The 26,914-nt window shown below is 39.2% G+C and overlaps 1 protein-coding gene across 12 annotated transcripts in view; it reads right to left on the reverse strand.

Annotated features, from left to right (window-relative positions):
* Nucleotides 1–26,914, reverse strand: part of LOC146405618 (uncharacterized) — a 168,211-nt gene that overhangs the window by 56,430 nt on the left and 84,867 nt on the right. For 2 of the 12 annotated variants that reach the window (XR_014838195.1, XR_014838192.1), the window contains exons 2-5: nt 24,331–24,464; nt 21,178–21,435; nt 17,989–18,050; nt 9,050–12,517 (exon numbers count right to left, since the gene is read on the reverse strand). Coding sequence is in view for 3 of the 12 variants with exons in the window: in XM_085013998.1 (XP_084870124.1) it covers nt 17,989–18,050; nt 21,178–21,264 (149 nt within the window). In the remaining 9 variants the exon portion in view is untranslated. Of the gene's footprint in view, nt 1–9,049; nt 12,518–15,445; nt 16,450–17,988; nt 18,051–21,177; nt 21,436–24,330; nt 24,465–26,914 lie in introns of those variants that run through there. The other 10 variants (XM_085013997.1, XM_085013996.1, XR_014838194.1 and 7 more) reach the window with 9 other exon arrangements.

Genomic DNA, 26,914 nt, shown 5'->3' on the forward strand with positions numbered 1-26,914 from the left:
CAGACTGGAACCACATCTTTCTCATTGTTATACCATGCCAGCACAGGGTTTATTTAATTTAATAACACGGCGTAGCACTTTACAAATATTAACTCATTTCATCTCCACAATACCCTGTGAAATAAGGCTATTTCTTTGATTTTTATCCCTTTTTAAGGCCAAGGAAGCTAAGGCACAAAGATGTTTAGTGGCCTTTGTCAAAGTCATCAGACAGCAAGTGGTAGAGCCTGGCTCCAAGTCTCCACGATTATAATGCTAGTTTACATGTCTATGCTTTAGGTGCTTTGGGTGCTTCTGTATATTCAGGGCAAGTCTCTGGATGAGAGAACAAGTAGAAAAGGGAAAAGGACAAAAGAAGGGAAGAGATAAGGAAGCTTGAAAACAAATGAACATTCATTGAAAACAGATGAATTCAAAGATATCATTAAGGATTCAGAAATAAAATTTGGATCTGAATTTTATCATGTAGCAGCAGCAATAGGAATAAACTTTGTCTTTTTAATATATTGTGATAACTAAAAATATAGGTAATTTTGCTTAAATTTTTTAAATTTAAAAATTCATTTAAAATTTAAAGCATAATAATATAATGAACATCTACAAAGCTAACACTCATTCAGGAACTAGAATGTAAGACTACTCATGTGTTGCTAACTTATTCCCTTGGGAAGAAGTAACAGCTACATGAATTTCATGCTCATCATTCCCTCCCTTTTATCGTATAGTTTTATCACATATATTGGTAGATTGTTCAGTTTTGCTTAGTTCTGAGTTGTAGTAAAATATTATAATATTGTATAAAATATCATTTACTTTTTTTCATTTAACATTCTATTTCTAAGACTCATTATGTTGAGTAAACTCTTCTTTATAAAATGTTCTATAGTTTTCAAAACACTTTTATGTTAATTATCTCACTTGATTCACTTAAAAATCTATTAGAATTGAGAGGTTGGTCTAATTTTTCCTATTTCTTTTTCTACAATGGTGTTAAAGACTATGCTGGCAGACACTAATAATCCCAGATTTTTAGCCAAGCCATCATATGCATCAAGACCCACAGGACAATTTGGGCTCGAAGACTTAAGAGAGCAGTACTACAAGGCTTCCGTATCAGTGAATATGTTTGAATGCTTGTGACTGAATTTGCTTACCATGTGCTATGGGTGTTCTCACATTATGCTGAGAGAAAAAAGTTAAAAAAAAAAAAAAAAGTCAATGTCGTCTTCTTAGGACTTCTTAGAATTTCATCTTATTTCCATATGTATGACACATAAATACAGCTTTGTGTTCATTCCAAACATGACTGTCATGTCTATTTCACCATATCCAATAGGATGTGGTAAATAATAGCACATGTAAATTACAAATATATATATCTATATATCTATATCTATATCTATATATATATATCTTAGGGAAAATTCTGTCTTCTATTACCTTCTAAATATTTTTACAGACATTCTTTTAGCTGCCTGGCAAGAATATGAGGCAGGAAAAGACCTGATGTCCCTGTGGTTGTCATGGGTTTTGTGTTATTTATTACTCCATGCTGTGCTAATATCTACCTTACAAAATAGCACCAGGTCAGCAGAAAAATTAGAATTTTGCTTCCTATGTAAAATGTTCATAACAAATATGCCAATGGCCCATGATACCAAAAGATTGAGAATACAGAAATCTTCTGTTGACTAAACTGAAAGAGCACCAAATCTTCTGGTGGTTTTCTCTGTGACATTGGACTGATAGTTGTTTGCCTAATATAGTATATTTATACAACATTGATGCTTTCTTCATGAGTTTTATTCAAGTTATATCTTCATAGGGGGATTCATTAATGAATTCAAGAAACTCACAGGGCAATCAAAAGCACCCTTCCCTGACTGTTGGGAAATGGGTGAGAGGTGAATTTTCCACAAAAACTTTTCAAGTTTGTTTTTGCTTTTGGATTGATTAGCAAGTTTAACTGCCTAACCACGGAACGATTAGTCATATGATGCAAGGATTAAAATATATGCGTAGATTAGAAGCTGTGTGTTCTGTAAAAACAGTGAGAATTGACTTGTGCTGAGTGGTCACACTAAAACAGCTACTATCCTACAGACAGGAACAAGTTGCCCAATAGCCTTTCAATAGCCAAAAGAATTGTTCCTCTTGGAGTGTATATGACTTAAGAAAAAAATGCAGAGCAGAAGTTTTTCCTTTTGCCTTATTAGCCTGCAGTGCAGTAAAGAAGTTCAGGACACAAGATTTGGAGTCAACCAGTCTTAGGTCAAGGTCATCTTTTCCAGCGATTAAATATGAAGCTTAAGAAAGTTACATAATTTCTCAGAACCTCAGTTTCCAAAATCATTAAGTGGGGATTTTCTAAATGGCCTTTATTTCATAGAATTGCTATGAATATTAAAAGAGATAAAGCAAACAAGTCAACTGACAGTGACATGTAGCAAGAACTTCTTATAGTATAGTGTCCCTTTGGGTGATGGGATCATCCTGCTAATTTAAAGAGCTCTCTCACATTTGCCATTAGAGGACAGTGCTTTCCTGCAGTCAGAGAGTTGGCGGCTGCATTCTTAGACATCATTTTGCATTTGGTTTCCATGTGGTCCCTGGCTGGAGCAGGGGGACAGGAGTCAGTGCTGAGCAGCACCTGGGAAACAGCTAGTTTGTACTAGGGTTGCTGTTTTTTTGCTCCGCCATCTGACAGGCCGGAAGTGGCCCAGCAGCCTCCTCTCCCCAGTGTAATCCCTATAGAGCATCAGTATACACAACCCAATTCCATTTTGCCTCCACATGTTGATTGTTGTTCTTTTCTAAGACTTCATGTTTTCTTTCTTACCAAGTCCTTTTCATGTTGAACTTGGGCGAGAGGTACCTGCACAGCAGGTGTGGTCTCCCCTCCTGAGGAGTTTCTACTTCTTGTTTTCATCCCATGTGGTTAAAGATGGTTGTTTTGTGAAAGAAACAGGCTAGGCCAAAGTGAGGGCAAGCAGGATGTATTCCCACTCAGGGGGTGGCATCTATAAAGGAAAGTCCCACATGAAGTTCACTCTCTCGCCTGATTACTCTGTTGGAAATGGTCAAGAAGAGCAAAGCAAATCTGGACAGAAGGAATAAAGTTCATGCAAGTGCAATTTGGTAGTTTCAATCACAGCCTATTGTGTCTCAGAAACAAAACTGAGTGTAATGTTTTAACGACAGAATAAGGAGTTCCCATTATGGCTCAGTGGTAACAAACCCGACTAGTATCCATGAGGATTCAGGTTCGATTCCTGGCCTCGCTTAGTGGGTTAAGGATCCAACATTGTCAAAAAATAAAAATTAAAAAAAATTAAAAAAAGGAGTTTCCATCGTGGCGCAGTGGTTAATGAATCCGACTAGGAACGATGAGGTTGCGTGTTCGATCCCTGGCCTTGCTCAGTGGGTTAATGATCTGGTGTTGCCGTAAGCTGTGGTGTAGGTCGCAGATGCTGCTCAGATCCTATGTTGCTGTGGCATAGGATGGCGGCTACAGCTCCGATTAGACCCCTAGCCTGGGAACCTCCATATGCCGAGGGAAGCACCCCTGGAAAAGGCAAAAAGACCAAAAAAAAAAAAAAAAAAAAAAAAGATCCAGCATTGCTGTGAGCTGTGGTGTAGGTCACAGACACGGGTCGGATCTGGAGTTGCTGTGGCTGTGGTATAGGGTCGCAGCTGTAGCTCTAATTCAACCCTTAGCCTGGGGACCCCCTTATGCCGTGGGTGCAGCCCTAAAAAGCAAAAATAAATAAATAAGTAAATAAAGTCAAAATTCATTTGGAGACTGTAGTCAAATAGTACAGAGGTACTTATGATATGGAACTGAAATGAGGAGTTCCATTTGGAAAACTGAATGATTCCAAGGGGGCTCCAGTGACTGGTATTTAACTAAAGCATGATAATTTTAGCTCACCACTGAATAGTATGTATCACAGGGAGGCAGAAGAAAAAGAAAAAAAAAAAAAAAAAAAAGGGAATTTTCTGCTTCAGTTCAAGAATGGACCAAAAAGAACAAGGGTAGAGTGGAGCAGGGAAAAGCTGAAGGGAAAATTTACAGAGTGGGTTGAAGGAACTATTTTTAATGAGCAATGGCCATGTCCTGAGTTCAGAGTTCTCTGTAGGCTTCTTCCCCAGGAATTCTCAAGATTCTTCCTCTTTAAATGTTTCTGCCTAGGCAGTCAACTGGCAACTTCTTAGACTGCATGTTCCTCTCATAATACAGTTTCATCTTTGACTGTTTTGACCTGTCATTTCTTTTTCCCAATACAGTCCTTGTACCTATTGTCATCCTTGAAATCTATAGTCAGCTGCATTGATTGAGACTGACAAGGATTTTCACCTTAAGCAGATTTGAAACTCATTTGAACCTATTTTCAATTGGCATTATTTTAGTGCATTCTAGTGCCCATTTTTTAAAGTTTTGAATTTAATTTTGTAAGAAATAAGTGGAACTGTTGATTGTGGTGGTGGTTTTTCAAAACTTCTAGACCTGTACATTGAAAGTGTGAACTTAATGTCAGTTACACCTCAAATTTTTAAAAGCTTTTTTAAAAAGAGAAGTAAATGTTGCAGAATTATCTGCTGAAGTGGGCCACTACAGATAAACAGAATAATATGGGTATAACATACTGAAGCTTAGAACATCAGGGCCCTTGATTTTCAGCCCAGCGAAGCTACTAATTAACTGCGGGATCTCGGGCACGCAATGTAATTTCTAAAAACTCAGTTCATCATCTATAGAAGAAAGGGTTTGTACAGATTAGCATTTCTCAGAGTATGTTTGGCAAGATGCTGGCTCTTCAGAATGTTTGTAGTTCTTGCATAAAAAGGGGTAGTAGAGAGGGGACTTTCGGATTCAGTTCAGGAATAGACTGAAAAGAACGAGGGTAGAGTGGAGCAGGGAAAAGCTGAGGGGAAAATTTACAGAGTGGGTTGAAAGAACTGTATTCTTTGTCAAATAAATTTAAGAATGGTTACATCAAACAAAATCAAATAGGTTTATTTGGTGCTGGACTTTTTGTGGCTTTTTTTTTTTTTTTTTTTTTTTGCCTATGTACAAATATGTACAACATTCCCTAAGTGTATTTAATAGTCTTCCCTTTATCCTTTCCACTCTGGCCTATTCATCATATAAATGCATTTCGGGTTTGCCCCAGCATCTTTTGAGTAGGTTGTAGGAAGCAGGCTAAGGCTAGCAGAAATGAGAGATAACAGAAGTAGGGCAAAGCCAAACCAAGTTCTATCAAAAAAATAAAATCAATGGTAGGCCTAAAAAAAATGTGAGCCCTGTTAGAAACTTGAATCAACTTTCCTCTCCAGCAATTGTAAGGGTTAAGTGACAGCACAAAAGAAGGCTCATTTTCAGCCCCATTCTGGGAGACCCTACACTTACTGCTGGGGTACAAAGCTGAGAATGGGGGGATCTTTTTGAAACTGAATGACCTAGAAAAAGCAGTAGACTGTATTTCCACACTCTAATCAGCAGCCCAGCTTTACACAGTTGTTACCCTACAGAGAGGCTTAACGTTTCCAAAGTTCTTTTGGTGTGTATCAAATTATTTATATGCTGTCAAAAATTGGCTGAAACTCAGTTATCTACGGCTATCCTCAATGACTAGAAAACAGCATATAATGTTTCTGTGGCCTCTGCCTTTCTATGAGGAACTTATCTAGTTATTAATGGTTATTGGCCTCCTTTACCCTTCTTTTGCAACAAAATCATTCTGGAGAGCACAAACACAGAAAATGTAAATATGGTCACATATAATAAATGACTACTTTTATAATAGCTTGACTATATGCTGTATATGATGAAGCCCAGCAGTCTTCTCACTTTCCTAATTTTATTTTTTAGCAACAGTGGTTGTTTTCTTATGTTACTAGAAATAATATACTATTAAGCCATTTCCAACATATATTTTTATAAGTTAAATACATATAAAAGTCTTGGTAATTAAATTAATGGCATAATTTTCTTGGGAAGAAGTTGAACAAATGCAATGAGGGAAATATGGAGTCCTCCGTGAGAGTTGCAGAAAATGAAATTATAGTATACACAATTGGAAACAGAAACATGTGGTCCCTCCAAGGCAAAATGTCAAGAGTGACCTCACTAGCCCTTTACTTGAAAATAGGCCAACTTGGCTCTCTGGGTTAAGAACCCAGCTAGTATCCACAAGGATGCAGTTTTGATCGCTGGCCTTGCTCAGTGGATTAAGGATCCAGCATTGTCACCAGCTGTGGTGTAGATCACAGACACAGGTCTGATTTGACCTCTAGCCTGATAACTTCTATATGCTGCATGTGCAGCCCTTAAAAAAACAAAGGGAGGGAGGAAGGAAGGAAGAGAGAAAGAAAGCAAGCAAGCAAGCAACAAGCAAGCAAGCAAGCCAACTTAAGTGTCTTCTCCTTCACAGTATCAGAGATATTTAGGTTTAATTTAAACTTAAGAAAAAAGAGGGAAAACACAAGATATTGCTTTCTCTTCTGTATCAGAGCAGTGTTTAATCACCAGCAAGTAAAGAGGTGATCTCTAATAGTAGGATGTTTCCTTCTACTAGTGCCTGTACTCAGGCTGCTCTACTCCAGTCACCCTGCAAGAGAATAAAATATACCCACAGGGTCACTAGGAAAACTCTATAAATACTTTGAGTTCATTTAACTAAACTTTTGAATTAGTGAATTATAGACTCACCTTCAGCCCTTAAACTGTAACCTTTAACCTTTCCATATTCTGCCTGGTCCCAGAGGCTCCTGGAACCACATGGGTGAAAACTGCTTTCATAATTGTAAATTTCTAAGTTGGTTTGATACTGCTAACACAGAATCAGATCTAGAGAATACCATTAGCTTCTAATATAGAGACATCAATTCTTGACTTGTCAAGAATAAAAATCTCATGAGATAATAAAGTTGTACTGGTCTTCAGATTTTTTTTTTTTTTTGGTAATTTCTTTCACTTCAGATATTTACACATGATCAAATGGCAAAGGTTGTCTGTAAGGTTCTGAAAACAACTCTAGGACCACCTCCAAACTCAGCAGAAAAGAATTGTTTTTAATTAGCCAGGTCTGCTATGAGTCCAGGAGAAGAAATTGGCAACATGTAAACTGAATATTTCCTGACTCTTGTTTTTGCCAACATAATCCTAATTTTCCTTTGAAGATCCACCTCTTCCCTCATATACCCATTTTCATTTCAAAATATTTGTATCTCTATTTTTAATGCATTAAAATTCAGATCAGCTTGATTAAATAATAAATGTGTCAATAATCATAGGTGTTCTCTCCTGTCAAGCATGGGCTATTTTGTTGATGCAGAGAAGGGAAATTTGTTCTAACTTCAGGCTAATAATAATGCATGGATGGAATAATAAGTGGATCGAAGATAAACATTTTGCATATGAAAACTTTGCATTGAATCACCATATGCTTTGTGAGAAATTTCAGCAGTAACAGCATTTTGCTGAGACATAAGAAGGAAGGAAGCAAGGAAGGAAGGAAGGAAAGAGGAAGGAAGGAAGGAAGGAAAAGAAGAGAAAGAAAGAAAGAGAGAAAGAAAGAAAGAAAGAAAAAGAAAGAAAGAAAAAAAAGAAAGAAAGAAAGAAAGAAAGAAAGAAAGAAAGAAAGAAAGAAAGAAAGAAAGAAAAGGAAAGATCAAAATCTATTTCAAGCTAGTGCAGGCCTTGCCCAAAATATTTTAAAAGTGATACGTAATTACATAAAAAATGATAGATAAATCAATCTATAGATATAGATATAGAAGGTCTACCTACCATCAAAAGTTTCTAACACTTATGTGCTTGGTTTCCTCTGCAAGAGGACATCTTCTTTGATTTAATATACCCCTAAAATACACTTACTTACTTCCACGTTTATTGCTTTTCCTCTAACCATTTATTTTCCCTGAGTGTTTGATCTTGCTACCTGTGACACTTTTGAAGAAGCTAAGTCCAGAATTTGTCCAAGGGGTGTTATCCTTTTCCATAAGAAATTCTTTAAGACTTTCTTAGTAGAGCTTGATCTTGGAATCCAGGCCTTCAAATATAAGCTTTTCCTCTCTATATTGCCCTATTTATTCTTCCATAGCGCTTAGCTGTAATTATCTGTTAATCTGTAGTAATCTAGAATTACTTTATTATCTCTTTCCCTGTTCTTTGTCTACACCATACAAACTACATGAGGGCAGGAACTTGTTCATCTTGTTCATCATGTCTTTAATACCAAGCAGAGTTCCTGGAACAGTAATGACATGTGAAAAGGATGTTGAATGAATGAATGAAGCTGATGGTGATAGAACAGAACGGAGGTAATTTTATTTTGTAAGCAGCTTTTTCATTAATTCGTGGGAATTCATAAGTGGAAAGCTTCTAAGTAGAGGAGTTTCAGTCCTCCTTCCTGCTTCTCTTGAGCATGGCCTGAGTACCTAGCTCACGTAGCTTCCTAGGCAGCCACTTCCATTGGATCCATGTCACTTCAGAACTAAGGCATTATAAACCCAAAGCAGGTTTTCTTGCCCCTGTTGGTCCTGACCATACCTGGAGCCTTTATTCAGCAAACAAAGCTGTGGCACATTTTCTTCTCATTGTCTTAGCATTTGAGTCTACATAAAAGTTTGGGCCTTTCAATACTCAAAAAAATGCTCTCTACACTCATAACATCTGGCCCACAGCTTTTAATAACCCACAGGATGTCTTGACATAAGTAAGCAACAGCTAATTTCATATTATGCAAGGTTTTGGTGATACTAAAAAATGAGATAATGAACATGAAAGTGCTTTGTAAGCTTTAAAATCCTATACAGATGAACTAATGATCATGATTACTACTGTGATCACTGTAGTCTTAGCTAAAACAGAAACCTCTTTGAAAAGGCTTTTCACAATCCGTCCTTTTGGTTTTTTAAGAAATACTGAGCTACATGCTTCCAGGGAAATTATTTCCTGGCATTAAAATAGAAAAAGGGTTTGAAAACCCATTTATGCTTCCAAGTGCTATACTATAAAGGAGAAATAAAAAAACAAACAAAACCATTTCCTATTGACCCAGATGCACCATTTATTTCAAAGGTAGGGGATGCACCATTCTTAGTAGTTTACATTATCAGGCATATAGTATAAGCTTTGAAGTACACGTTCATTCTCATGAAGAATGAGACTGGTTCTCCCTTTATACAAACTGTCTCCTCATTCTGCTTCACAGAAACTGTCTCCTTAGGTAGGAGCCCTCACTAGGCCAAATCAACCCAGCAATATCTCAGATCACGTCAGATGCATCACAAGAGAAGTTGCCTGACCAGTGTGATTTGAAGCCTATTAGAAAGGTCCCCTAGATCTAGAGGCTTTACCTTGAAGTCTAGCCCTGGGGAGTGAATAGATTAAATAATAATCCTAATCTTCTTGAGTACTCTCGACTAACAAGCAAAAGTCACGCTGAGCAAATGGGAGTACAAAGATGTGAATATGCTTTTTTAGCATACAAATGTTCCTAGAAGGCATTAGATTATATGCTAGCTAGGAAGAGAGCTAGCTGAAGAAAGGGCAGTCTCAGAGTATTAGAAGCAGATTCTCATTTCACAATTTTGCCCTTTGCTCTTCAAGAACATTCAGTTCTCTCCCACTATCTTGAGTAATATCACCATTTCCTAACAGTCCAGATAAAGGAAAATGTAGAACAAGAATCCCTGAAAACCCATAACATACTAAATGATGCCACGGGATTCTCAGTAAGTGATATCAATTTCAAATACAACACATACTCTCATGAGAGATCATACTCCCAGAAAGAATCTAGATCATTTATTTTTAGAAGAGCCAAAGCACCTTTCAAGGCTTATTTTTGCAACATCAGTTTCTCCTCTAGTTGCCCTCTAGTTATGAAGAATTGGAGTGGAAAAGAATGAAATCTATCTGGCGTAAACAGCATCCAACTAAAGAACCTTGATATTATTTACAAGCATTTGACACTGACTTGAGGTTTTACTAATGATTGGACTAGAAATTGGCATTTGTGAAGAAGCTCTTAAAAGTGTGTGTAATTTAGCTTTGGTAGTTTGCATAAAGTAGAGGTTAGATTCTGCCAGCGACCTTTCGTGAACCTCTAGGAGTGGATAGTCTTTTAGTGAAAAGGTAAAAAAATAAAGACTCCTTTTTCCTACCAAGGTGGTAATTACCCTTAAGTTTATGTAGCTCTGATGTCCGTGGGAGATCTTTATAATTTACTCCTGGGTAGGCTCTCTCTGTGAAGCTTTTTTTTTTCCCTTGAGAGAAAATATTTTTTAAAACTAACATCCTTGCAAATTGGATAACTGTGGCATACAGTGAGTGGTTTGTAGCCCATTGATAGAGACTGAAATGCCTTGAACTTTAGAAAACAGCATCTGAAAGAGAGATTCAAATCCCTTTAACTAGTAAGCATTCACTTTCTAAAAAGTTCCTATTTCCAAGGCATGAAAGCACTACATTTTGAAATCCATGTAAGCCCAAGCAAGGCAAAATGTATCGCTACTTCAATGGGTTCAGTGGTGGTCGGGTCTTTCAGAAAATGACTTTTGGGGAGGGCTGTCTGCAAATCCCCAAAAGAGCTGGTCCTTCACTCAATATCACAGGGTTCCTCTGCCATCACAGTAATTATACATGTTGCCAATCCAATGAAGACTGTACAGGGAAAAGATGAGTATTCACTGTAGCCAGTTCACTTTAGAGTTAGTGGTAAGTTCTGTGAGAAAGCTTCATCCCGCAACTTTCCCATCCTCCTGGAAGCAGGGGTTGGGGGTGGGGAGCTTGGTGGTTAGCCAGAAACATGCAAACCTATCAATATAATTCATGCTGCTTAAGGTTTCAAAAAAACAGATATTTCCCAAGCCAGGGTAGATTAGCCTTTGGCATTGGAACTCTAGATTATTTATTCACTCAGGCACATCTATACAATGAGAAACAACTGCCTTGAAAGGCAGTGAGATGATGCATACAGTTCCCAGGGGAAGGCCTGCCTGATGAAGCGTTTAATCAAGTAGGCCACAGAGCTATTTGCCTTCTGTGCATGTAGGGGAAGCAAGCAGCGAAAGTGGTGGAGAAGAAGCCATCTAGCCCAGGGCCTGATTTTCTCTACAGGGCTCTTCAGGCAAAGTCCCAAAAATCCATCTTCAGACTCACGATGTCAGTTCTGCTTTCTCATAAAACTCAAGGCAGGAAGGCATTTTTTTCTCTTACACTCTGCTTGAACTTTTAGACTTGTGGTCAGAGCTTCTTGTTCATCATTTTGAATGCTTTAGTTTTCTTTCCCCAATGATAATGGGGAATACACAAAAGCATGATGATGCCATTTCCCCCACAGCATCTCTAAACAGTTCTTAGATGAATAATTGGTTCTTGAAAAATACATCTTAATTGGTCTATTTGTGGCTCCTCACCTAAACAAATTTTTTATTTGGAAATGGAAGTACCCTGTTCACTTATGTCAACACTGCCTTCCCTTTCTTTTGATCTAGGCTTTTTCCTCAACTCTTTCCATCTCATGCTTCCCTACTCTAAACTCTCCTGGGTCATAAATTTACTACTTAAAAAATTGTCATTGTATAATCTTTCATGGATGCAAAGGTAACTACACACGAGAGCAAAAGCACAAATATTCATTTATCTAATAGGACTTTGCATAGAAGAATAAAAAAGAAAAGATCGGGAACCCTAGGTGGTCATCTCTAGAGGAGTATCTGCACAGACTATCTGGAATCCTTATTTAAGAAGAACAAAGAACCTTTCTTGATGTATTTGACTATCACCTATCATGGATACATTTACTTGTATAAAGTGGGCAGGCTCTACAAGGAGTTCTCACATCATCCCCATTGCCTCCTTACTGCTGAACTGTGGGTGACCCATGTGGGGTCTGTGTCACTCAGACATAAGGTAGACAATTCCAGCTATGTTTCACTCACAGTGCTTAACTTTGATGCTTCAATTTCCAAATCTGTGTAGCGGAAACAGCAATAGTACTCATTCTAAAGATTACTGTGAGGATTGAGTTAATACATGTATAGCCCTTAGTGCCTGACACTTGATATGTACTCATCAAATAGTTGGGTTTGTTTTTTTTTTCCTTTCTTCCAGATTTAGGGATAACCCAGTAGATTTTTTCCCATACCAGCTGAGAGTAGTGGAATGATGCCTCTTCATTTGAGATTCTTAATGCTGAGTCCTTGACCTTTTATTATATACTTGTTCAAATTACAGGCTTCAGGTGATGACTGTGTATTTCTACTCCCCCCATATACTGCCTTAGATTGAGAGATTCCTAAGGGCATGAACTCTGCCCTAAATTTCTTTGTATTACCCACCATGCCTAACACATTATGTCACGCAGAGTAAGGGCTCCATATTTATTTTTGTTGACAGTCGTTTCTGTTTCTTCCTCTCCAGTTGTCTAAGGCTGATTATGGCAGCGTTCCACTCTTCATCCTCTTCCACACCATGTGTGTTTTGATCTGCAAGGGGTTACAGAGCCTGTGAAGCATAAAGCAATGGGGGGCTTAACACATCGGTAACTAAATACGTGATCTTTGCCAGAACTCTTGCTGTTTAAATGGAAGAAAGGGCAAAGTTTTTTGGACAGATTTGTGTCCTGGGTTCTGTCATTTGTGGGCTGCTTGTGGGTTACTTATGGGCGGGCATGCTGATAACATGTGAAGGCAATGCAAAATTCTCACAAAAAAATTCTACTGAAGCCAATATAAGAAACATGCATTTTGACTGTAGCTGCTTTGACCACATCAGGGGGGAGACAGTCCATGAAGATGTGTTTAATGAGAAATGTTCCACCATGTGAATGAAGATAATGGATGAAAAATTCAAGTTCACTCGACCAGACTCCTTTCCACACATTCTTACATGGTCCAAGAATAAAACTTTTTTTTCCCTCACCTATTCATCGCAACTTTTGAATGCAAATTCAAAAGTGAAATGAATTTGTTCTCTCCAGAACTGTTTCCAGTGCTAGAAAATGCAGCTACAAAAGAAAACCCTTATAAAGGAATTTCACTCCAGTGGGAAAAACCTAATGCCAAACTACTAGATTTTTTTCATGAAATCCTAAAGTCCCTTACTTCCCCCATTTGGCCTAATTCCATATTTTAGTTTTCAGAGTTATCTTGTGATTATTAATTAGTTATTAATAATTAGGAACATGCTATTTCAGAAAGCCTAGCCTCTAGTCCACAAGACTGAAACATAGCCTTTCTTTGCATTTACTTGTAAAAGACCTTTGTGTATATTTTTTTTTCTTCAAGTTGTGACTTTCCCCAGCATTTTACTTTCACCTGATTTGTTCTGTGACCTGTATACAAGGTGTGTTTTTTTTAGTTGGAAGTGAGCAGGGGGTTTTGGTGATCACTTACAAATGTTGCTGTTTTCCCTTTGTTTCTCTTCCTATTCCATTCTAAATCCCCTCACATGATAAGGTGAACTCAGTTGTTTCTGAACCAGGTGAGAACTGAACTTTGGACGAGATATTTATTTATCTGAGCATGCCCTCAACATATGGAAGTTCCTGGTCCAGGGATCAAACCCATGGCACAGCAGCTACCTAAGCTGCTGCAGTGACAATGCTAGATCCTTAACCCACTGCACCACAAAGGAACTCCTGGACTAAATTTTTAAAACAGATAGGCTTTTCTAGTGAAGGGCTTTAATGTTGTTTGCTTTCAAATTTTGCTCCTTTAAATGCTTTTCTAAAATCTGGATGTTGTTTATAATTAGTAGAGAGCATTTGAACTGCACAAGTAGAAAGGTATCAACTATAATCCTTCAGTGTGTTACATATTTTTTAAACACATAAAATCATAATTACTTGTTCTTTAGTTGGTGACTTCAATTTACTCTATAATGAGAAGAATGTCATGCTGTTGTCCAGCATGAATTACTGAGGAAATCTCAAATAAGGAAATCTTCCATTCAAGTTAGTGTGAACATCAGAGAAGGGACGGTCAGGTTTTAGGCCCCTTTCTGTGGTGCTGCCCAAGAAGTCAAGAAGATCCTTCATGACATGGGATGAGGGCCCAGATAATTGCAGGAAACAGAGGCACCTTAATTTCTATAGCCTAAGAGAAACCTGGAGAGAAGGTTCCTGACAGCAAGGATGAGATCATTCTTACTCATCCTACAAGTCTTCTCTTTCTCACCAGAATTGACAGGAGGGAGTAAAAATGTCTAGCTTTAAATGCTGAATTGAATTTTTAGTTTTGATTAGAGAGAAAGCCTTTCAAAGTCTCTAGAAGTAATCACTAAGCAGCTGCTCTTTCCCCACCATAGGAAGTTACCTAATTTCTCTCTGCCTGTTTCCTCATCTGTAAAACCTATATTGCTTGTTTCCTCAGCCATCTGCCATAAATCCAAACAGAAATAATAGTACTGCTCGTTACTCAAGCTGTAGACTTTGCATCTTCAACATAGGCTTTTTTTTTTTTTTTTTTGCTTTGCTTTTAGGGCTGCACCCACGACATATGGAAGTTCCCAGGCTAGGGGTCGAATTGGAGCTACAGCTGCTAGCCTATACCACAGCCACAGAAACTCAGGATCCAAGCCACATCTGTGACCTACACCACAGCTCACAGCAACACTGGATCCTTAACCCACTGAGAAAGGCCAGGGATTGAACCCATATCCTCATGGATATTAGTTGGGCTCATTACCACTGAGCCACACTGTGAACTTCCAATAGGCTATTTCTACACAGCTGAAGTGAAAAAGAGAATGAAAGTAATATGAAGAATTGAAGTTTCATGCTCAGTTTAACACTGGGAATACTCAGAGAATGACCATCTTTTGAAATGCCCTGGAACTGGCCCTGTGAAAGAAGTAAGTAGAATGTAAGTAATACTCTGGAGCCCATTTGCTTAAAATGTCTGCCTCAAGTTTACTAAAATGACTTGTTCCAAGACCAGTATCTTCCCAATTATCAAATCCAATGAACTCCCAAGCTATTCCCATTAATTATCGTAACTGATCTCCCTGGAGCATGGGCATTATGAAAATGTGAACCACTCTCTCCACCTTGACTCTCTTTTCTTCTTTTTACTTTGGAGAGGGATTAACAGAAGAGACAAGGGTACCAAGTCTGGAATCAGAGGCCAGCCCCACTACCTACTAGCTGGAACCCTTAGGCAGATTACTTGGCCTCTCTATGCTTCCGTGTCCCCGTCCTAAAAATGAAAATACTAGAACTTATTTATAAGGTTGTTGTATTAGTTAACTTAAGTACAATGCTTAAAAAGAGCTCCCCCACCTAGTACATTCAATAAATATCAGCTACATTATTCATAACACTATTTTTCTTAGTTTTCTTCCTATTCTGATCATTGTCTCATGGTCTCCTTTGGAGAAACTAATTCCTTTGCTCACCCCATAAAATCCTTGTCTTTCTTGCTCTATACTCACCTTCCATGATCTCATTCACCTTATCTTTTCACATACAATCAAGAGGTGAAAGCTCCTTCAATCTCAGTCTCCAGCCAGACCTCTGCAGCTCCAAGGTCTCTCTCTGATTCCTTACTGCACAATTCTTCTTGTTCGTACCTTTAATACTTCAAATTGAATATGTTTACAGAGGAACTCATTGGCCCCTTCACAGAACTTCAACCACCAGAGAGCAGGGTATTCCATTCAAAGCAACATAGTAGGGATACCAAGGGCGGAATGCTTAGTGAATGGTGACTCTTCTCTAGCTCAGCTCCAGCCCTGGGACACTGTGGGTTGCCAAAGAGACTTCAATCTGAGAAGGCAGATTTGGCTCAGATTTGTACAAACCTTGCTTAATTCTGGATTCCATTCCCCAGGGAATGGGGAATTACTGAAAATTTCTGATTAGAGCAACTCCTGAAAAATAGAATCACACATTTCTAGCTCCTATGTCAGTGAGCTCTTAGACACTAATGATATCATGGATGATCTCAGTCTCTTTGTCTGTTGCATATTTCTGTCAAGGACAGTCAAAGAGCTTGCTTCTGTCAGATTTTCTTTGAATGAGCTAAAAAGGTCCAGTATGTGAACATGAATCCCTTTCCACCATGGACACCTGAAGACCAGCTGATCTGGCTCCTTGCCTCTTTCTGAAATCTTTGCTGAAATGAGATAATCCAGTTCCAGTTGCAGGATAGCAAGCCACTCTGACAGCTGTTGTTTCATGACCAGTTAGGCTGTACTATTTTAGCTTGTACCTGGGTGGGTATTTTTCACAGGTTTCCTGAGTTATGATAACAATTTAATGTTAGGTATCTCAATAGATGCCAGATTCTGATTTCTTCTACTGTCCATACATTCATGCAGCAAAAGGCCAAAGGCGACGACCCAAACTGAATGCTCACTGTTGATTAATTATGCTACTCTAGAGAGTTAGCTGGGTAGCCAGACAATTCATAGGCCTCACAGCATCTTTGCTTTATCTGATAAGAAAATGTAACAAGTCAGAGAAGGCATTCCCACTCAAGATCAACACCTAACAGAGCAAAGACCAAAAAAAAAAAAAAAAAGTTCACAAGATCACAACCACACTGGAGGTGAATGGTGTGGAACATCTAACAGCCAGGAAGAGAAATTTCTGACTGTTATATACCAAGTACACAAAATTACTCTGGAGGAAGAGTTTTTCACACCATTTCATTCAACTCTTAATTTAGCACCTACTATATACAAGACACTCTTTTTTTTTTTTTTTTTTTTTTTTTTTGCTCTTCCAGGCTAGGGGTCAAATCAGAGGGAGTTACAGCTGCCAGCCTTTGCCACAGCCACAGAAACATGGGATCCGAGCCATGTCTGTGACCTACAACATAGCTCATGGCAATGCCAGATCCTTAACTCACTGATCGAGGCCAGGGATCGAACCCTCATCCTCATGGATCCTAGTCGAGTTCATTTACTGCTGAGCCATGAGGGGAACTCCCACAAGACACTCTCTTAGATGCCAGAAATATAGGAATAAACAAATGGACAAAAATCCCTGTGCTCATGAAATTGACATCCTATTGCACTGAGAAGGATTTTGAGACATGAGAGAAAGTTGGGTTGGAAATGTTTGCTTGGTTATCTTACTGAAACCAAATTTCTTGATTGTACATCTGTGCTCTAGTGTTAACACAAGCAAAAGAGTACACATGCACACAGAGAGATACATACCTATATGTGTATATATTCATACGTAACCATATATATAATTGACAACACCATTCCCCTCACCCCACATGTATTTCTAAGAGTGAGAAGGTATTCTCTCAGATGGTGTCACAGTTGAAAAGAAAAGCAGATGGTGCTTCTGGAGGAGGCAGCTTGCTTGCTGAAATGTCATGGATATACAGAAATAAAACCGAAAATGAAAGGCAAAAAAAAATTCTCATTTGAATAATGAACTATCTCGTGTTCCCCCAGAGCCACACAGCTCCAATAATGAAAAGAAACACTCTCAGATCCTTTGTTCTGCCTTTACAACAAAACTCAAACCACATGTCTGTCATGTAACAAGCCACTCTGGATAGTTTCTTGAAGAAGAAAAATCATTGTTTGCTGGGCCCACTTGTAAAAATCCTGAAGGTACCCTAGAGAAGCTGGCACTCGTAGTAAACCATCTAAGGGGTAATTTGTGGGGACAAATGATACAGTGAGTATTGCATTTGAACTTTAAAACAATTGCTCACACACACAAAAAAAACTAATGGCTGAGCCCGCTCTCCACCCCAGCTTCCTGTCACTGTTCATTTTTCAGTGTTCCCCAGAGTTGAAGGAAGCCCTCGGGACTCATGGCAGTAGATAGTTCAAAATGATGCCTATAAAGCTTTTATAATTATTATTATGTTAAACACATAATTTGGTGGCTTTGTTCGGTGACTATATGTGCTTATTTCAGCCTCATAATAGTTGCCAGATTCGGCTGCAGGATTTGTATCCTGCAGTGAAACACACAGACCACAAGCCCTCTCCTCTGTACTCACTGTTCCACCAGCACTGCACACCAACAAGGCCCATCATTGTCACCTGGGAGCTTTGTCCAGACCTGAAGTGACAAAAGGGAGTGACTTCAGTCAAATCAACAGAATGTAGTTATAGGTAGAGTTGCCCTTTACTCCTTCTAAAGGTCTCTGAGGCCTGGGATAAATTTTGACTCAACACCAGTTGAACTGGTTTTAGTATCAGTTGTTTACTCAGTTGTTTACTTAAATCGTTACCTCCAGATTACACAAGAGACTCGCCTACCTAAAGTTTACTGTCTTCCCAACCACCTTCTGGGACAGGGAAAATCCTTCAGGAAAGATGAAGTGAAAGATACAGGAAATGTGACCTTTAGCACCGTCAGCTTGAACTAGAACCAAGTTGTGAAGGCCCCTGGGATCCCAGTGATGTGGAAGAGGAGCCAACCATTGTATAAAACCCCTCTGATTTCCATCCCGCCCCTGGGCTTCCTCCTGCCAAAGCTGCTTCTGGGAACAAAGCAACTTCCCTGCCTGCCTGCCTGCCACTTAGAAACAAATCACCCCAGGTCTGAACAGAGAGAACTCACATTTCTTTTACAGAGAAGGTGAGATACCCTAAAAGCAAATGTTAGCCAGCAAGGGAAGAGGTTTGGGAACTTGATTGAATTGTTTTTCCTAAGAGTAACTCGATTGAATAGTGAGAGGCAATTGTTAAGATTTGCAAACAATTCAGAAGCTGTAGAAACTCTTTGATTGTAACCTCCCTTGCCCAGACTTTGGTCTCATGAGAAAGAACACTCTCTTCAATTAGACTCAGCAAATAATGGCTCCACGAAGGTTCTCAGCAAGGGCAGATAAATCAGAGTCAACAAGAGGCAGCCAGGAGCAGAGCTTTGCCGTCCAACAAATCCTGGTTTTAAAACTCAGCTCGCTCTCCTATATAGCGGAGAAATCAGACAGCAAGTTGACCAGGTGGTCACAATTAAAATATCAAGGAAGGGCAGACAGATTGGGTGCCTCTGGGTACAATATCCTGAGGACAAAAACCTCACCTGGTAGTTGCCTGACAGGACATGCATAAAAGTGAGTCTAATCTTGGGGAAACATAGAAGCATGATTTTGGAACATTTTATTTAAAAAGGAGGAGTAAGGCTGGAAGTTTCACAAATGACGATGTGATAGAATTCAGTGAACAGATAACATGTGATCTGAACTGGATCCTGTATGGAGGGGGAAATGCTCTAAAGAAAACCACGGGGCTAATTGAAAAAAAAATCAAAATATTAATTAGAGATTTAAGTATCCAAAGTTAAGTGCCCTGAAAGTGATAACGGAACTGCAGTTATGTAAGAGAATGTCCTTGTTCCTAAGAGGTGGATGCTAACATACTTAGAAATAAAGGAGCATAATATATGCAATACATTTTCAAATATTCAGAAAAAAAATCTACATATATGGGAGAGAGAAAGAAGATGGGAGAGAAAGAAGAAGAAGGATCATGGGAGGGAGGAAGGAAGCAAAAAAGGAAGGTTGGGAGGGAGGGAGGACGGGAAAAAGTAACTGGGGCAGAATATGAATAGAAGAATCTCGGTGAAGCATATAGAGATGTACAATTTTTCTATAAGTGGAAATTATTCTAAATAAATAGGGTAAATTGTTTAAGCTTTTAGGATGTAAGCATATAGAGATGCATACAGTAAAGCTTATAGAGTTGTGCAATTTTTCTATAAGTGGAAATTATTCTAAAAGAATTATTCTAAATAAATAGGGTACATTTGTTTAAGCTTTTAGGATGTATCCCAAGGGTATCCTTTAAGAATAGGCAAATTGGTTCCGACTAAGAACCATGAGGTTGCGGGTTCGGTCCCTACCCTTGCTCAGTGGGTTAAAGGATCTGGCGTTGCCGTGAGCTGTGGTGTAGGTTGCAGACGCGGCTCGGATCCCGCGTTGCTGTGGCTCTGGCGTAGGCTGGTGGCTGGAGCTCCTTTTTGACCCCTAGCCTGGGAACCTCCATATGCTGCGGGAGCGGCCCAAGAAATGGCAAAAAGACAAAAAAGAAAAAAAAAAAAAAAAGATGAAATGATGAAGGAAGATACACATGGCATCCAGGCACTAGCTAAAACCAATATAGAAGGTTAAGTGAGCCTATTTTCTGATTATGACATTTGGTTAAGAAAGTACTTGAAAGACATTTAGTAATGTTTTAAACAAAACAACAATACTATAAAAGAGCATTTAGTAAACATAAATCAGTTTCTAAACTTAAGGGACAAAAGCAGCCTCTTTAGCTTCTTGTCCAAGGTATTCAACCTCTCTGGCCCATGGTTCACTTAGAGTAATAACACAGAAAGAATAACGGCACCTTAACTTCTCCTGAAGTTTACAAGAGATAACATATGTTTGTGGGTACATGTGTTACTGTAAATAACGAATAAACATAATTCAGACCAGTTTAAATAGTAAGGGAGGGTGTCATCTCACAGAAGAAGATGCTCCAAACAGGGGATTATCTCAGAATGAGTATGCAGAGTCTTACCCTGCTCCCTCTTTCCACATCCTGCCCATGTTCCCCAAGAGCCAGAGGACAAGAGAGCGCAACCACACAGTCCAGACAAGTCAGCCTTTCAGAGCAGAGAGCAAGCTGAGAAAGGTATGGGGAGGGAGTGGAGGATGTCTGGTCAGCTCAGTTTAGGTTTGGTTGATGGATTTAACGACTCTCTGGCACTAAGGATCTATATGCTTGCATGCATCTGCTGCCCAGAGCTTTGGCCTCATGCCCCTAAATGGAAAGAATCTTTCCTTTCTGTATGAATGCCCAGTTTAGATCTCAGGCCCAGCCTTAATCTATCCACTCATTAGGGGAGTGCAATGCTCTGATTGGCTTAAACCTGGATTCTAGAAGCTGCCCTCCCACCCACCACCACCACCAGGCAAGGGAATGAATCTCCTTTGAGGGGATTAGGCTGTTTAGAAACCATTCCTTTGTTGCTGCTCAAAGGCAGGCTTGGATTGAAAGTCATAAGTTAACCTCAGTGTCCACTACAGACGTAAGGCACCCACCACAATTCCTGGCACTGAGTAAATGCTTAATAATTTTTTCCTCTCCCTGTTTAGCAAAACTCTCTGCTAAGCACTGTCCTTGCTCCTAAACACCCTGAGCATTAGAATGTGATATATGATATGATATTTGTCTTTCTCTGTGTGACTTACTTCACTCACTATGATCATCTCTAGGTCCAACCATGTTGTAGCAAATGGCATTATTTCATTATTTTTTATGGCTGAGTAGTATTTCATTTATGTATTTCATATATGTGCCACATCTTCTTTATCCATTCCTCTGTTGATGGACATTTAGGTTGCTTTCATGTTTTGGTTATCATAAACAGTGCTGTAATGAACATTGGGGTGCATGTATCTTTTCCAATTAGGGTTTTCCTTGGATATGATATCAATTATATGTGGAATCTAAAAAGAAAAAAAAAAGGTGAACTTATTTGAGCTATTTACAAAACAGAAACACATTCTCCCTTTGAAAACAAACTTACCAAAGGGGACAGGCTTGGGGGAGGGGTGGACTGGCATGTGCATATTATTGCATATGGAATGGATGATCAATGGGGACCTGCTGTATAGCACAGGGGATTCTGCCCAATATTCTGTGATAACTTATATGGGAAAAGAATCTGAAAAAGAATAGATATTTGTATGTGTATAATCGAATCACTGTGTTACACAGCAGAAATTATCATAACACTGTAAATCAACTATGCTTCAATAAAACTTTAAAAAATGGGAGAAAAAAGAGTAGAAGAATCACAAAATAAGTAAAAATTTTTTGAAAAAATATGGTACATGGTTTCTCTTTTTAGAGAGTTTACAGTGTACACAAAAGAGATGAAGAATAAGAACATAAAAAAATATATAACCTCAGGGAGTTCCCATTGTGGCACAGTGGAAACCAATCTGACTAGGAACCATGAGGTTTTGGGTTTGATCCCTGGCCTCGCTCAGTGGGTTAACGGTCTGGCATTGCCATGAGCTGTGGTATAGTTTGCAGACACGGCTCGGATCTAGCATTGCTGTGGCTGTGGCGTAGGCCAGGCAGCTGTAGCTCCAGTTAGACCCCTAGCCTGCAAACCTCCATATCCCTTGGGTGCAGCCTTAAAAAAATATAAAATAAAATAAAAAATAAAAAAAATATACAACCTCAGAATATCAATACAAGGCAGTGGAGTTTCTGCCGTGGCTCAGCAGAAACAAATCTGGCTAATATCCATGAGCCCGCAGGTACGATCTCTGGCCTCACTCAGTGGGTTAAGGATCCAGAGTTGCCATGAGCTGTGGTGTAGATCGAGGACGTGGCTCAGATCTGGCGTTGCTGTGATTGTGGCCGTGGCTGTGATGTAGGCCAGCAGCTACAGCTCCAATTGGACCTCCATATGCCGCAGGTGCAGCCCTAAAAAGACCAAAAACAAAAAACAAAACAAAAAAAAAACCAAGGTGGTATGTTAAGTGCTCAACTAGGGGTACTGATATGGGGCATTTAGAATAGTGGTTTCCAAGACATGGTCCCTTTTAGATGGGTGGAATAACTAAGTAATTACATGAGTGTGGGAATCCAAATGCTCATCAAGCATTAAACCTAGGTTTTAGGTTGCATGTGATAATATAGTAAATACACACCCCGAGTACACTCACATTTCTTGGTCGTGGGGCAGCCTTCAGCAGTCTCCCCTTCAAGTGTGTTGGGTACTCTGGCACCCTCAGTCCCTACTGCACCAGGGTTTCCGTTACCCACAAGGAGAACACGGCAGCGATACCCTCCAGCAGCTGGCTCCTGGCCCCGCCACTAGTGCTGGTCCTGCCTGGGTTTCCTGCAGGTAAGAGTTCCTGCAGAAGTGCCAGGTACCCTCGGGAACCATCCCTCACCCCACGCTTTCCCCCCCCCAGCAGATCTTGGTGACTGAGCTTGCCTTTGGAAAATCCACTCTCCACTCATGGCCCTGGTGTTGGAGTCTCCAGAATTCTCAGACTCTCCCCAGGCCTCTAGCATCAAGATCACCTGTGACCTGGCTGGCAAAGCCAAGAGGAAGTAGCCTGGTGGCTGCCCAAGCAAAGCCACAGTCACCAGCCTCTTTGCTGAGTACATCAGAGCCCTAGACTAGGCAGGCCACAGCGAACACAGAGGCACTGGGATTTCTTTTTATATCAAAACACCAAAAAGGAAGTCAAGAGTACCCCACTGTTACTACCCAAGACACACTACCCCAGACACACCTGAGCTTTCCTTATACAACCAGCAAAAGCAATAAGAAAAATGTCTACTAGCAGTTGTAAAATGTTAGATACAAATTGAAGTATTTCTAAATTCATGGTAGCTTTTTACTATTAATCTCTTTCACTCAACACTGATATTAAATGAACAACCATTGTCATAACACATCCCTGAAATGCTTTTGATGTTTATAAGATATCAAACTGGAATGAGTCAAGAATCCTAATTTAGGAGTTCTTAGTTGCTGCGTTTACCCTTCGTTCTCTCTCCCCCTTCTCCTCCCAGCACACGTTCCCTGTCTCCCTATGGGAATCATTCAGGCTACTTCATTCTCTTCATGCTGCTCTGTGCTCTGTGCCCTTTCTGCTGGAGGTTCTATTAAAGAAAGTACTGAAGAAAGGGGGAGCTGGTGCCTGGAAGGAGAGCCTTGCCCTTTTATAAGCTTCTACTGCCAGATCCTATTGCTCAGCTTCCACTCACAACTCTGGCCTGAGTCTCGGGGCATCCACTCTTCTCTCTGGACACAAAAGGACTCTGTCCAAACCCTTGGGTTGGAGCCTCATCTTGCTAAGGAACTATTTTCCACTGACAAGTCAGGAACCATATGTGTGAGTTTTCTGGGGAAGAACAACTATTTGCCCTCATTTCCCATTCTCAAGAGAGCAAGGTAATATTTTTCCTATAGAAACAACATTCTCTCAACTTTGTTCCCTTTAGGGGATTTGAAATTAGGTAGACTTTTTCCATATCCTAGCTCTGTCACTAATCACATAACCTCAAGCTGTATTTTACCCATCTGTAAAAGTGACTTATGGTGAAACATAGGATATTTATCTTTAACCATCAAATACATTTGGCACGTATTTGGTAAACTGCTGAATGCATGAAAGAAGAATGAATAAATGAGTAAATTCTTAGACATCCCTCTCCCAGCCAATTTAGACTATGTTCTTTAAAGCTGTGGAAATAAAACCTTAAGTGGCAACAGAGTTGGGTGGTCTCGGGTGATCTGGAGAAGACATTCCCTCAGACTGGAAACCTCCAGCTATTTCCATTCTCAGTATATATTCCAAAGAGGTGCTCACACAGATCCCAGAGCACATGTCCAAGGATGTCCACTGCAGCCTTGTATGAAGTGGCAGAGAGTTGGAACTACATGGTGCTGCTCTGTAGTCATGAATCACTGTGATGGTGTGGAGGACACACTCTGCAAATGTAACTGTTAGAAGCAATGGATTCAGTATAGACATGGCAATATAGATGTATCTTAAGACAATAATTCTCAAGGACAAAAAGTGAAACACAAAGCCATTTACACACAGGCACACAAAACAGCAATAATCATTTTGTAAGAAAAGCATGCAGTTAGAGGATTCACCATAAAAGCCATCGCCTTTCTTATTTTTCTTTTTATTTTCTGACTTTCATGGCAGACAAGGAAGAAAGGGGAAAAATCAGGGTGAGTAATCAGATGTTACAAGAAAAGTTTACCATTCCTTTTCACACAAAAGTAAAAAGCAAATCCAAGAAATGAGTTTGTGTTGGTATTTCTTCAAGTCACTTGATATTGGCAATAAAACTTAGGCTGAACTGGTATCTATTATAATTATTCATGTTGATGTATGTTATTTCTTCTTCCATGGAACACATGGCAAGTCTCCAGAAACTCTTGGTCTGCTATTATATTGTAATATTCTTCAATACAGAGTAAAACGTTAAATAAAAATTTTCTCCTTTTGTTGGAAATGATTTCCCATGCCTTTCATGGACCTTGGTAACGTTCCAAAACATTTCTAATCAATCTAACATTGTAAGTTGTCAGAACAGATTTTCTTCCCCAAAATTTATATGACACTCTACATTTAATATCTGCTATACAAAAATCCTTCTATTGTTTTCTTTTTGTATTATTTCGTTTGTTTCTTGAGAGTCCTTTTTAAAAATCTATTGAGTTATCTTCAGATAGCTCTAGAATTCCATGTCCAGAAGAACTGAATCAGCAAAATCTTTTTCGCAATTTTCTGTCAAGTTCCTTGGCGTTTCTGACTCACTTCATTTGAAAAGCTTCTTCAAAAAAGGGGTGTTAGAACTTTGAGGAGGATAAACTGTTTTGATCAAACTCGGTAAATTGGGTCACATAACCAGAGAATACTGATAAGAAGTTTGATGATTATGAGATTGATTTGTTGTTCTTTTCATATATTGAGTGGCTGCCTTCATGAATTTACCAAAACAGAAGATGGCGAATATAAATGTAAAGCTAAAAAGTAAATAATAATTACAACTCAGTAGGTGAAAGTTGCTTCTCCATGTGAACAGCTTACAAACCTTCCACGCTCACAAGTTCTTTTCATTGTCTTCTTTGTCCGTTAAGCATCACTGACATAAAAGTATCACACTGCACAATCTCCTTACTCCATCTCCATATTGGCCTCCATTCCTAAAGAACACCCTCTGTATGATTTCTGTGGCGTGTCAGATTTAATAATGTGCACAGAAAATTATACTTGCCTGAAAACATAAGGGCTGCTTATGGTACAGTAAGATAGTAGATCAACGTATTGTTACTGTTTTGTTTCAGAGATTTTTGGTTTCTAATCGCTGTCATCCTTTACATTTCACCTACAGTGCTGTGTAATTTAGGAATCACTAGGTATTAGTTCCACATGAGTCCTTTATATCCCCGCCACTCAGTGTGGTCTGGGGACCGGTAGCATCTGCTGGTTGTTGATCAGACATGCAGAGTCTCAGGCACCAATATGCACTTGAACAGCATCCCCAGATAATTTTTGTGCACTGGGCAGCTTGAGACATGCTCTTCTGTGTGATCTGACTGGCTTCTTCTTGCATTCGTGTTCTTAACATGACTTCAGTTTCTGGCGGGAATTATTTGTGGTTTGCTGTTTAAGGAAAATGTCTATAACCCACCAACAATACTTTCTATTTCTGTGGACTTCTTTTTCCCTATAAGTGGTAACACGAAAACAAAACTCACACTGACTTTCTCCCCCAAGTTAATTGAATCAGCAGAGTCCCATATAAACGTTCTTTACCTGAAGTTGTGTCTTTACCTGACCCTCTCTAAGACGTGGCTTCACTGTTGCATCAGAGCTCATTTCAAGCATGTCTGTTAACAGACGTTAAAGTTATAAAGTCCAAACAGTAGTAGTGAGTCAAGGAACAAATACGTGTCAGGGAGAGGACCATTTTAGAACACTCTACCTGTTCCCCCTTTGGTCCAAGGGGATTTCACAGGCAGAAGGATCTGGCTACTGCAGTATCTGTACAATTACTTTCCTTTGCTCCTTCCTTGAGTCCAGCTCAGCAGTTCACAAACTCTAATGTGCTGAAGAATCACTGTACAGCAGTCATACATAATAAAATGCATCTTGGCCTTGATAGCCTAGTGAGGGCATTTTAAAGGTGGGTTTGACTTAATGAAATTTTTATCTTATATAGTCATTTGAAACCTAATCTCCATATAAAATTTTTTAAACATTAATAACTGAAGTTTCTGACTTGTTTATATTTTGTGATTAAATATTCAGAATTATGATATTATCTTGGCATTGATTTACCAATTTTTAGAAGTACATACATAATATAGGTAAAATAGCTGATAATTCAGGGAAATGCTCTAATGTTAATAACTGATTATCTGGATGGGAT

This window comes from Sus scrofa, chromosome 2, assembly GCF_054392235.1.
Source record: "Sus scrofa isolate SSC_HxYL_T2T_F1_AM1 chromosome 2, Sscrofa_HxYL_maternal_Yorkshire_Landrace_v2.0, whole genome shotgun sequence".
In the NCBI taxonomy this organism is placed as follows: Eukaryota; Metazoa; Chordata; class Mammalia; order Artiodactyla; family Suidae; genus Sus; species Sus scrofa.